General features: G+C 40.6%; 1 protein-coding gene across 4 annotated transcripts in view; it reads right to left on the bottom strand.

The window, feature by feature from the left end:
- GALNT1 (polypeptide N-acetylgalactosaminyltransferase 1) overlaps nt 1-13,378 on the bottom strand; it is a 131,609-nt gene that overhangs the window by 26,594 nt on the left and 91,637 nt on the right. For all 4 annotated transcript variants that reach the window (XM_062201557.1, XM_062201558.1, XM_062201559.1 and 1 more), the window contains 2 exons: nt 6,425-6,591; nt 95-302 (listed from right to left, as the gene is read on the bottom strand). In XM_062201557.1, the coding sequence (XP_062057541.1) occupies nt 95-302; nt 6,425-6,591 (375 nt within the window). The remainder of the gene's footprint in view (nt 1-94; nt 303-6,424; nt 6,592-13,378) is intronic.

Below are 13,378 nucleotides of genomic sequence, written 5' to 3'. Positions count from 1 at the left end.
CATTTAAGATTTCTACAAGTATAGAATGGTCCAACCCACCACACAGTTTAAGACAAATGTACAGAAGGCAAACTCACAGATTACAGCAAATTACCTGTCATGTTTGATCCTGGCTAAGAGAGGCTCCAGCCACCCCACTGTGCACTCACAATGAGCATCCAAAAAGGTGATCACTTGGCCTTTTGACACGGCAGCTCCTTTTAACCTAGCTCTGATCAGTCCAGAACGTTGTTCCATTCGAATTACATGAACTGGGACTTTTAATTTTTTCACATAACTCTCCAGGGGTCTTTTCAAAAAATCTGAAAAAGGAATAGTATGAAAAAGAAGTGTGATGCAGTGCTAGCCAGATGTAAAGCAATTTTGACTTGCAATAAAAATTCCTTCAACACATATTCTCAGTGAGCACTCCTTGTGAGGTTCCCTGGTTCACAAATCCATTTCACTGAAGGAAGTTTTTTATTTCATGAGAGCACGAGCTCAAGCTGCCGGCCGGAGAGTGCCTTTGGGCTCAGGACAGGAATGTTATCACGTTTCCCTGACCTGTCCAGGATGAATGCTGCTTTTTTCTAATCATAAGTAAGCATCAGCAATAGGAAACAATTTAAAAGCGTTACATCCAGACCTCAATACAGAGAGAGGACAGAGAATGCCACCGCTGTGGGATTTCTCCATAGGCAGAAACAAACTGTTTTAGTGATTACATCTTTTGATTATACATTTCTTTTATCAGGAGGCAGGAAGTCATGTCAAGTTCATAACAGAAATCCTGGACTGTAACTACAAGGCCAAAGAGAGATCTTTAACAGACAAGAAGGAAAAAAAGTTTTTAAGAGAGAAAGGCAGTCTGATGAGGAAAAGAGAAAAGGAAGGAAGAGAGGAAAGGGAATTATGTGGAGCAAAATCAACAGCTACAATGAAGAATTCAGATAAGAGGCTGTGCCCAAAGTTCACAACTGACTTTAAACTGTAGAAAAAGCAGCCGAGACGTGAGCTCCCTGCTAATGGCCTGAGAAAAGCAGCAGAAGATGGCCCAAATATTTGGGCCCTGTCACTCACGTGAGACTCGAACAAGGCTCCTGGCTTCAGCTTGGCCCAGCTCTGGCTGTTGTGAACATCTGGAGAATGAACTAGCAGATGAAAGATCTCTCTCTCCCTGTGACTGACTTTCAAATAAATTTTTTAAAAGTTCATGAAAAATTGTGCATGGATTTTTGAATTAAAACAAAAACACAGAAAAAGTACAGTCTTCTCGAAACAAACAAGATTTTTCAGATAAGGTGAGTTTGTAGAACTTATGCCAGAGAAGCTACTGATGGTAATAGGGCAAAACATCTTTCCAACTAACCCTCATCTAGTAGGTATGAGGATAATTTCTCAAGCAAAGGAAATATTCGAGATGGGAATACTGGCACTCCTATAACGAGATTTGTCTCATAGGACTCTAGTAATGGGAAGGTCAAGGAAATCAGGGTCAATGTACTACGGAGCTCTTTTTTTCTATATATATATATATATTTTATTATTATTATTTTTTTGACAGGCAGAGTTAGAGAGAGAGAGAGAAAGATCTTCCTTCCGTTGGTTCACCCCCCAAATGGCTACTACGGCCGGCGCACTGCGCCGATCCGAAGCCAGGAGTCAGGTGCTTCCTCCTGGTCTCCCATGAGGGTGCAGGGCACAAGGACTCAGGCCATCCTCCACTGTCTTCCCGGGCCACAGCAGAGAGCTAGACTGGAAGAGGAGCAATGGAGACAGCACTGGCATCCCAACCGGGACTAGAACCCTGGGTGCCGGCGCTGCAGGCAGAGGATTAGCCTAGTGAGCCGCGGCGCCGGCCTGAGGAGCTCTTAAATACTAACAGTAGGGATCCAAAGAGTTTCCTATATGGTGGTTGGTGTGGGGAAGACAAATGGAAGTGAAATAACTGCCTGTTCGGTAAAACCAGAAACAACTACATGAAAAAGCGATGAGGAACATGAAAACTGTGAAAGAGAAAGGTCTGTGTCCCTTAGACACTATACCGAAGACTTGACAGTTTCCATTTCTGCTCATATTTCCTAATCTGCATTTGAGTTAGAGTATCTGAAAACTATCACTGTGATTTTATGAGCAATTTTAGGGTCAGAAAGATCTACTTGATTCTGACTAAAATGTAGAGGGGTAGTGCCAACCCAGAGAAAAGTAACGTTCTGCAGCAGCAGCTAACATTTTGTTTCTGTCAAGTACAATGCTACTCACTTTATAGATTCTATCTAATCTTCAAACTACCCTATGAGGTTAAGTGTTAGTATGAATATTTTAGAAATTAAAATATATTAAGTGAATTTATCAAAGTAACAGCTTTTTAAGGAATGGATCCAAGATTCAAACCCAAGTCGGCCAAAATTCAAAGCCTGTATTTTTGTTCACAGCAAGAAAATTCTAGAAGGAAACTCCAGAGAGAAGTCAGGACTGTGTAAGCATCTGATCAGATACAAAGTTAAAATAAATACTTTATATCCAGAATTTGATCAGAATCTCATGTGTTATAGGGTATGAAATAAATTCTCCTACATTACATCAGTCAAGGTTTGTTGTATCATAAACAATATGTCTACCACGTTTTTCTGAAAAATGGTCAAAAATGCTTTTTTAAGAACCAAAGCTATCTAATATCCAAGATCTACATCTCTGAAAGCTATAATACTCTGTTTTGTCCATGAACAAAAAGAAAAATTCATAATTCTGTGGTCTAGTAACTCAAAAAATATGCTATCACACACATTTTCTTGGCATCTTTGAGATATTTGTGGCTTTCATGCAATAAAGCTAAGAAATAGCTGTCTGTGTATCAATATAAAATTATGGGCTCACTACTGGCTGGGAGATTAGAACTATCTATTCAAACTTCATTTTACAAAAATTAAGGTATGGGAGCTAACTAAGTGTGGTTAGAGAATACTGTTCATCTAAAGATAGGGAGAATCTTGTTTACTAGAATATCTTGCTACCTACTGACTTATACACAGATCTGGAAGCACCCATCCGTCAGGGAGTGTGAGGTTCTGAGAGAGAGAATGTCAGGGAAAACTTCACTGTTCACAGCAACATCAGAAGTACTGGACAGAACTCCTAACATATACGTAAGAGGAACAAGGAGTTGAGGGTCTAATAAGTCTGACCCCTCTAAAACTCCCTGTGTTAAATGGGAAAAACAACAGTTAGATTAGGAATATGACAAAAAATTTAAGTCTTAACCCTCTGAGATGGTGTTTACGTATCTTCAGACATGAACTAGATTTGTCCAGACTGACTTCAATATAGATCTTCTAACAGTAGAGCTCCATCAGAAGTGACGCACACAGTGGTTAAGAGGTCAAGCCCTGGACTTAAATAGTTTGGGATCCCCTACTACACTAAGCCTCATTTTTTTCATCAACAAAACTTCAAAAATAAAGGGGATAACTATAGCACCTACTTCGTATTTCTTTTAATAAACAGACCTACTCAGCAGGAGCAGATTAACTATGAAATCAGGTATCCTAAGGCCATGGGCAGACTGTGTGTGCTATGCATATTCCTTACAAAGTGTGCACAGATAAGAAACAGATGTGAGGATTAAATGATTGATAGATCATTCATTCAATGAATTTTAGGCTGTTTACTATGTAAAGGAACTGAGAGCATTGAGGAGATAATGGTGAGCAAATAGCCCTGATGGAAGCAGTCTACTGGGGGAGGGTAGATATTAACTAAATAAATGAATAATTAGGGGCTGGCGCTGTGGCAGGTAAAGTCGCCACCTGCGGTGCAAGCATCCCATATGTACCCCAGTTCGAGACCCAGCTGTTCCACTTCCGATCCAGCTCTCTGCTGTGGCCTGGGAAAGTAGTAGAAGATGGCCCAAGTCCTTGGGCCCCTGCACCCACAGGGAGACCTAGAAGAAGTGCTTAAGCACTTGCATCCCACCCACATGGGAGACCAGGATAGAATTCCTGGCTCCGGGCTTTGGCCTGGCCACAGCTTGGGCCACAACCATTTGGAGAATGAATGTGTTGATGAAGAGCTCTTTGTCTCTCCCTCTCTCTCTTTCAAATACGTAAATAAATCTAAAAAAAATTAATTTACATTAATTTTTAAAAAGATTTATTTATTTTAAAGGTAGAGTCACAGAGAGGCAGAGGCAGAGAGAGAAAATTCTTCTATCTGCTGGTTTACTCCCTGGATGGCCACAACGGCCAGAGCTGCTCCAATCCAAAGCTAGGAGCAAGGACCTTCTTCCAGATCTCCCATGTGGTTGCAGGGGCACAAAGACTTGGGTCATCTTCTACTGCTTTCCTATGCCATAGCAGAGTTGGATTGGAATCGGAACAGCCAGGACTTGAACCGGTGCCCATATGGGATGCCAGCACTGCAGGTGGAGGCTTTACCTGCTAAGCCACAGGCCCCTAGGTTAATTTTCTTCAGGAGGGATTAAGTGCTAGCAAACAAATTATCCACATAAGATTTATATTCTTGTCAACAATAATTCCTTCTTAGTATGGTATTCTTTTTTTAAGATTTATTTATTTATTTATTTGAAAGAGCTGCAGAGAGAGAGGACATCCACCTGCTGGTTCACTCCCCAGATGGCTACAACAGCTGGTGCTAGGCCAGGCCAGAGCCAGGAGACAGGACCTTCCTCTGGGTTTCCTACATGGGTGGCAGGGGCCCAAGTACCTGGGCCATCCTCCACAGCAGAGAGCTGGATCAGAAACAGAGCAGCCGAGACATAAACTGGCGTCAATGTGGGATGCCAGCATCGCAGGCCATGGCTTCATCAGCTATGCTATAACATTGGCCCTTACTATGATATTCTTAATTTGTAACAGCTCTCAATCATTTTGGTACTGAGTTACAATATGCATTGTCCTGTTTAATATTCTGTATGATCATCAACTCATTAATTAGATTAAGAAGGTACTTGAGGACATAGGATATATCTTATTCTTCACTTGTACCTGTACAATCTGGCAAAATTGTAAGATTTAAATTGTCATTAATGTACAAATTATTCCCAATAATATAGTGCAGTTAAACTCAGTTATTATTAAATACACATAGTTAGGGTGGGCACAGGAAGGGGAAGGTCTGATGCTTAACTAAAACATCTTAGCAGATGCAATCAAAGACTAGGCCATCAAGCTGAAACACTAACACAGGTTTAAGTGATGAAGTTCAAGGCTGGTTGAAGAAGGGAAGAAAAAGCAGTACAAAGCTACTTTTTGTATTTTCCTACAAAATTTATTCACGTGAGCACAGTAATAATGGCGGAACACATGACATCAATGACTCAAACAGATGTGCTGTGGAAAAAAAAAAAAAGACTGGGAAATACCATTTACTATAGTACTCTGCTGTATGAAATCTCCAATAAGGTTTCAGAATAAATAACGTTAACTTAAAATACCATGAAATAGTTTGGGATGCTAAACTTAAGAAAAATCCTTAAAAATTCTTTGAAGCACATTTGGGAAATGGTCACTGTAGAGACTGACTGTAAGTTGTGTCATATTACACAGCACCTTATCACCCTTCCTCATTCTTTTATACACCTAGTTGTACATCATTCCTGAAACTTGGAAATAAATAGGAAAACCTAAGAAAAATCTAGAGAACTAAAGCTCACTCAGCTAAGGCTCATTTTGCTGTCAAAGATACTTTCTACTTCACTCAGAACCAAACTTTTGGATTCATCTCTATAGATAAGATCCAGTCTCCATTTGACTCCGACCTGCAGCTTCCCACAGAGAAAATCCTAACAAAATTATGTGAGTTTTTCATTGCTCTGCTATTTACATTATACAGTATTTTTTTAAAATAAGATGAAGATGTACCACAAACTAAATGCTAAGTTTCATAAAGGTATACTGTTTTTGCATTTCTGGATGAGTCCAAATGCCATAAAAAATTTAAGTATACAATGTAGCATAGAATTAAAAAAAATTTTGATTTATTTGAAGAGACAGATGGCTAGCTGGGGCGGGAGGGAGAGGACAGAGAAAGAGATCTTCCAACCATTGGTTCATTCCTCAAATGCCTGTAACTGCCTGGGCTGGGCCAGGTCAAAACCAGTAGCCTAGAATCCAATATAAGCCTCCTACACGTGGAGAGACCGAGACCCAAGTACTTGAGCCATCACCCACTTCCTTCCAGGGTACACTTTAACAGGAAGCTGGAATTGGAAGTGGAATTGGGACTTGAACTAAGGCTCCTCAACATGGGATGTAGGTGGGTCAAGCAGTGGCTTAACTGCTGCACAAAACATCCACCCTACTATAAAAATGTGTAGGATAAAACATAAATTTGTATAAAATTCTAGGTTAAAAATAATAACAACTAGTTTTTCAACTATTGGTGACAAAAAGTGTAGGTTATTATTGGCATTAAAATTAAAATTTACCTCTTTCACTGGCATCATCTACTAGAACAATTTCTTCTATCATGTGTCTTGGTGAGCGATTAATGACACTATGAACAGTTCGCAGAAGTGTGCTCCAAGCCTCATTGTGGAAAACAATCACCACACTTGTTGTAGGAAGATTATCTGGATACACCTTTGTTTTACACCTGGAGACAAAGCAAATGCCTTTATAAAAAGTGACTGTTAATATAGCACAATAAATAGATCTCGAGTAGAAGGGGTAACAGAACAATGAAAACACTTTGCTCCCACGGTAGGATTCTTTATACTTTTTCAATTGACATTTTGGTTAACATTGCATGTTTAATAAACAGAACTTTTTAAAGTTATATATTTGACGGCAATTATTTTAAAGATGTCACTTTTTATTTTCAAAATTAATTACCTCTTCTTGATGAATGTTTTTGGTTGATTTGTTTTTAATACCAGAATGAATGTGTTTCAAGAACCCAATTAAACAAGCAAAATCAGAACCATCAGAATTTAGAATTGAATAACCTCAATAAAAATACCACTTCCATGAAAGAGACATAATATTTATGGAGTACTGATTACATCACTCTGTAAAGAAGATATTTGAAGCCACACTTCACAGCTGAAACAGAGAACAGAGACTTGGAAGCAGTAGAAGAGCCTGACTGAAGACGCCACACCTGGTCTCGGCTGATCACACTCTTGATGCTGCCACCTCCATAATTAAACATCAACATGCATCTGGTTTGGTAAAGAGCATTTATGCCTGAACATGTAATCATCAGAAAGACAAAACATACACAAAATATATGTATATAAAATCTGCAAATTAACTGTATATCTCTAGCACTTTGTTAAGCGACAGCATCTCTTCTTTCAAGCTTGTTAGCTAGATGTAGCTTCTAGGTAACATACTTACTAGAGAACAGTAAGCAACCAGCTATCAAGAGATGCTTTAGAACATGTGTCCCTACAGATTACACACTTTGCCCCTTAGTGTCCCCGACTGTAACAGTAGCTCCAGCCTTCTCTTTCTTCCTGTTCTTCCCTGTTCTCTTCCAAACTCCTCACACCTTGCACCCTCCAGTTCCCTCTGTTATCACCTGCCAACAAGAGTGGAGAAAGGAGAGGAGGAGGAAATGAGGAAAACACCAATAAAAAGCTACTATAACCCTATGTTACTTATTGAACACTCTACCCTAGGTCTGCTGACTGGCAGGTGGAGAAAAGGGAAGGGAAATCAAGGTGACAAGGTAACGCGGTGGACAGGAGAAATGAAGAAGAGGTCACCCACTGTAGGGCCCCCATCAGCTCTTGTCCCTTCCCTCTTCCAAGATGAAAGAAGGAAGTAAAGGCCGGCGCCGTGGCTCACTAGGCTAATCCTCCACCTTGCAGCACCGGCACACCGGGTTCTAGTCCTGGTCGGGGTGCCGGATTCTGTCCTGGTTGCCCCTCTTCTAGTCCAGCTCTCTGCTGTGGCCAGGGAGTGCAGTGGAGGATGGCCCAAGTACTTGGGCCCTGTACCCCATGGGAGACCAGGAGAAGCACCTGGCTCCTGCCATTGGATCAGCGCGGTGCGTCGGCCGCAGCACGCCAGCCGTGGCAGCCATTGGAGGGTGAACCAACGGCAAAGGAAGACCTTTCTCTCTGTCTCTCTCTCTCACTGTCCACTCTGTCAACCAAAAAAAAAAAAAAAAAAAAAAAAAAAAGAAAGTAGTTTTCACACTCCTTCAGTATATCCCATTTCTGCCCCTCCTAGTCTCTCCACCATTCCCAAGACCCCTTTCACAGCAGGGTCTTCATCTCCTATAACCAGTAACCTTACAATCGAGCCACTGATCCAGCGGAGCCATGGCACATTTCCACTTCACCATCCACTCCCGTCACTCTGTGTTCACTACAATACCCAGTGGAAGGCTCACATAGCCTGCCACCCTATCTGTACCTCCTTTCCTCCATGCAAGGCTAAAGAAGTGGAGTCCAGGAGACAAATTTCCAAGGCTTTAGGACAAAAAATAAATTCCTAATAATATTTCTTTTATAAATGTTGGCAGAATTATTCATATATTTGATAAGACTACGTTTATGTACATTACAGGTGAGCAAGCCAAGACACTCGGTGTTTTTATGGGAGGATAGATCCTAAATGCCTGACCCAAACTGCTGAAACAAGACTAAAATCAGCAAAGGACTAAGTATGAGTAAAGGGAGTTCAGAGTTTTCTTTTTTTTTTTTTTTTTACAGTATTTAGCGAAATTGTCTAATGCCATATATATTACCTCTTTTTCCAAGTTAATTTTACTTATTATTTTTTTAGTGCTTATCTAAATCATATCCTTGAAAGGCAGAGTGACACACATAGATAAAGAGAAAGAGAGATCTTCTATCCACTGGTTACTTCCTAAATGATTGCAATAGCAAGGGCTATGCTAGGCCAATGCCAAGAACCCTGAACTCCATTCAGGTCTCTCGTGTGGGTGGCAGGGGCCCAAGTACTTGGGTCATTGTCTGCTGCCTCCCAGCATGCATTATCAGGAACCTGGATTGGAAGTGGAGATGCTAGCACTCTGATATAGGGATGCAAGGATCCCAAGGAGTAGCCCAACTCACTGTGCCAAAACACTTGCCCTAATCCTATTTATTATTATAGAAGAACTGGGCAGCAGCAAATAGCCACTGTTGACTAAATACCTAAAAGGAAAAAAAATCAAACAAATGATACACAGAAGATGTTCAGGCAATACATACACTGTACAAACAGTATTGTTAGCCATATCCATGATTAGCAAGCAGACAGGAAGGAGACTGAAAAATCTAAGAAAGCAAGTTCTTCAGAAAAGCAGTGATAACCCAGATTTAATCTCTAGATATGTTACAGAATCAAATTTCTAAAACTTAAATTCTAAAGGAGTAACACTACAGGAATACTATAACACTAGATGGAAGAAACAGAGAAACAAAATTAGAATCCAGAAGAATGACACCGGCGCCGTGGCTCAACAGGCTAATCCTCCGCCTTGTGGCGCCAGCACACCGGGTTCTAGTCCCGGTTGGGGTGCCGGATTCTGTCCCGATTGCCCCTCTTCCAGACCAGCTCTCTGCTATGGCCCGGGAGTGCAGTGGAGGATGGCCCAAGTGCTTGGGCCCTGCACCCGCATGGGAGACCAGGAGAAGCACCTGCCTCCTGCCTTTGGATCAGCGCGGTGCACCGGCTGCAGCGCGCCTGCCACGGCGGCCATTGGAGGGTGAACCAACAGCAAAAAGGAAGGCCTTTCTCTCTCTCTCTCTCTCTGTCCACTCTGCCTGTCAAAAAAAATAAAATAAAATAAAATAAAAGAATGGATGACAAAAAGGAAATAATTTCCTAAATCAAACAGTTAAATTTAATTATTCATAGACCATAACACATTCATAAAGGATGATATTCTCTTGAAGCAACTCAGAAAATACAGGAAAATCATAATTAATCTCAGGACAGGTACAAACCTACACATACAACTCCCTACCTGGGAGAGGCATAAGGCACTTGCAATACACCAGAAACTTTCAGAATTCTAGCTAAGCTTTTCAGCGGAGAAATGACTTGTCTGTGTGTCTATGTGTACATGTGCATGTATGGAGGAGTGGAATCCAAGGACACAACTGAGGATGGGCAGAAAGGCCACAGACAATGGTATGTGTTACAAACAGCTTTACCCCCTGCACCCTGCATTGAGAGTCAGCACCAGATGAGGAAATACCCTTATCAATATCTCGGAGGAATCCTTTATGGCCCTACCACTCTATTGGATTTCGAGCAATATAGATGGGGTTTGTCTACTTTGGGGAACTTAAAGGAAGTAATATAAAGCAGTAATTCTAAAAATTTTTGACTTATACTCCCTTTACATGTTTAGAAATGAAAATCTTCCGAAGATTTTTCATTTGGATTTATATTTATATTATAAATTAAAACAGAAATTTTAAAAGCACATACTAAAAAATCACAAAAGCATATTACACCAGCTACCAGAGATGGCTCATCAGTGTCATACAGAGTGCCCATTATTAATTTATTGCCAGCTAGCTCCAGATCCACCTTTCATTATCTGTTCTGTGATGAGAGGGAGGAGAGGGGAGGAGAGGGGAGGAGAGGGGAGGGGAGGTCTTCCATTCTCTGGTTCACTCCCCAGTTGGACACAATGGCTGGAGCTGTGCTGATCTGAAGCCAGGAGCCAGGGGCTTCTTCGGGGTCTCCCATGCTGGTGCAGGGGCCCAAGGATTTGGGCCATCTTCTACTGCTTTCCCAGGCCATAGCAAAGAGCCTGATTGGAAGTGGAGCAGCTAGGACTCGAACCACAGTCCATATGGGATACCACACTGCAGGCGGCGGCTTTACCTATTATGCCACCGTACTGGCCCCCTTCCTGTTTCTTATAAGCTTCCATTGTTTTCTTCTCCCTTCTACTGCATGGTTGACAGCAGAGTATGATAGACATCCAGAGGCATTCACTTACACAGCAGCCCCTACAAGCAGATTCTTACTGAGTCTCCCAGCATTTCCAAAGTCCGGCTGCTTGCAACCTGGATGGATGGTTCCTGTTTGCCTGTTCTGGCTCTAATACATTCCAAGGTTTACTTCTGAACATCTGTTAGGACTGTCTACCAGCCCTCGCTCCAGAGGGAACTATGCACCAGGTATGGCCAGGGGTAAACAGCAAACTTTTCCAGTGAGCTACAACCAGACCTTCTCCAATGAGAAGCTGAATCCCAGCTTTAGGGAGGGAGTTCTCTGCCCAAGTATATCCTTCCTAGTACTTTTCCCCTAGACCTAGAGTATCTTTAATGTAATTGTCTGTAGCCCCTTTATAGTTCATCCCATTTTAGTTAATCAGCTAATCATTTATATTAAACTTTCTCGTTCAAATTATTGGTTTCTGCCTCCTGCATGAATAGTTATCCATACAGCCTCTCAAATTCCACTGTACAAATATACTAGCTGAAGAATAAAAGCAAATATAGTAGATGATGTGTTAATGTCATAAGCTTTTTGACCTTGGAGACTCCCTAAAAGAGACTCAGCCACCACTGAAAGTCTCAGGATGACACCTGGAGAATGACTGACAGGGTATATTCCTTTGTGTCTCAATTATTTCATTTACCGTTATGTTTGTAAATATCCTATCATTTATAACAGATCATTCTCACTGCTTCATAATAGCCAATTACATGAATATATATACATATGAAAACGTATTTTCCTATTGATGGACATGGTTGCTTTGCAGTCTTTATGCAAATAGTTGTAATCGGGGCCAGCGCTGTGGCACAGCGGGTTAATGCCCTGGCCTGAAGCACTGGCATCCCATATGGACGCTGGTTCAAGACCTGGCTGCTCCACTTCCGATCCAGCTCCCTGCTCTGGCCTGGGATAGCAATAGAAGATGGCCCAAGCCCTTGGGCCCCTGCACCTATGTGGGGGACCCGGAAGAAGCTCCTGGCTTCGGATTGGTGCAGTTCTGGCTGTTGCGGCCATCTGGGGAGTGAAGCAACGATGGAAGGCTCTCTCTCTCTGCCTCTCCTTTCTCTGTGTAACTCTGTCTCTCAAGTAAAAAATAAATAAATCTTTTTTTTTTTTAAAAGAAAATAGTTCTGATCATCACGTATGGACATGTTTCTGGTGACTGTACACATTTCTATACTGCTGGACAACAGGGAATACGTAAGCTCAGCTTAAGCAGATACTTAACATGGAACATTTTCCAGTTACTCTAACATATTGATCAATATCTGGTATTTTGTCTTTTCTCATTGAATGACTTGGCAGGGGTTGGGGGTAAATTCTAGAGCTTTAATACATGTATAGGTTGGTGTAGCCACCAAGAACACAGAACGGATGCATCTCCCCAAAGAACTCCCTCATACTATCCTTTTGCAGTAACACTCTGCCTCTATACTTAATCTTTGGCAATCAATATCTGTTCTCCATTACTATAGCTTCATTTTTTCAGAAATGTCATATAAAAATAATAGCATACAGTATTTAATCTTTGAGATTAGTAAACTTAGTACAATATATTTGGGATTCATTCAAGTTGTGTTTACCAATAGTTTGCTACTTTATATATAGTGTTCCACTCTATAGATATATCAGTTTGTTTAGCCATTCACTTTTCAAGTTGTTTCAAGTTTTTGGCCTTTATAAATATTGCTGCTATGAACATTTATATACAGATTTTATGTGAACATATTTTCTTTTCATTTCTCTAGGGTAAATACCCAGGAATGGGTTTGCTGGGTTATATGGTACAACTTTATAAACTCTGGCAGAAAGTGTCCCCTACTAGAAATGTGTAAGAAATCCAACTGTTCTGCATCTTTACCAGCATTTTATACTGTCAATATTTTTATTTTAGCCACTTAAATACTATAGAATGTTAAATCATTATGGTTTTAATTTGTACTTCCCCAAGGGCTAAAGTCTTTTTGGGTGCTCATAAAGACAAGCACTGATACTCTAAAAGGGGTCATGCCCCATGAACACCTACCTTTTGAAAGCTGCACCCCTCAATACATTGAAGGAGCCAAGTCTTACCATGAGTTTTGGTAATGACAAACCACATTCTACTCAAAGGAGTCTATATGTTTAAAAGTTCTTTATATATTCTGAATCTAACTTCTTTTTCAGATATTTGGTTTGCAAGCATTTTCTCACACTCTGTAAATTGTCATTTATTCTCTTAACAGCATCCTTAAGAGAAAAATTTTAAAATTCAATGAAGTCCAATTTATCAACTTTTTTTTTTTTTTTTAATGAAATTAAGCTTCGGGAACCATGCCTATATATGCTTTGCATAACTTTAGGCTTTGAATATTTTCTCCTAAATGTTACAAACTTTTAGATTTCAAATTTAGAACTATGATCCAATTTGAGTTAAATTTTATATAACATAAGATTTAGGTAGATTTGAGCTTTTGCAT

This window comes from Lepus europaeus, chromosome 9 (genome assembly GCF_033115175.1).
Source record: "Lepus europaeus isolate LE1 chromosome 9, mLepTim1.pri, whole genome shotgun sequence".
NCBI classification, from domain to species: Eukaryota; Metazoa; Chordata; class Mammalia; order Lagomorpha; family Leporidae; genus Lepus; species Lepus europaeus.
This window is presented reverse-complemented; position numbering and strand designations above follow the sequence as displayed.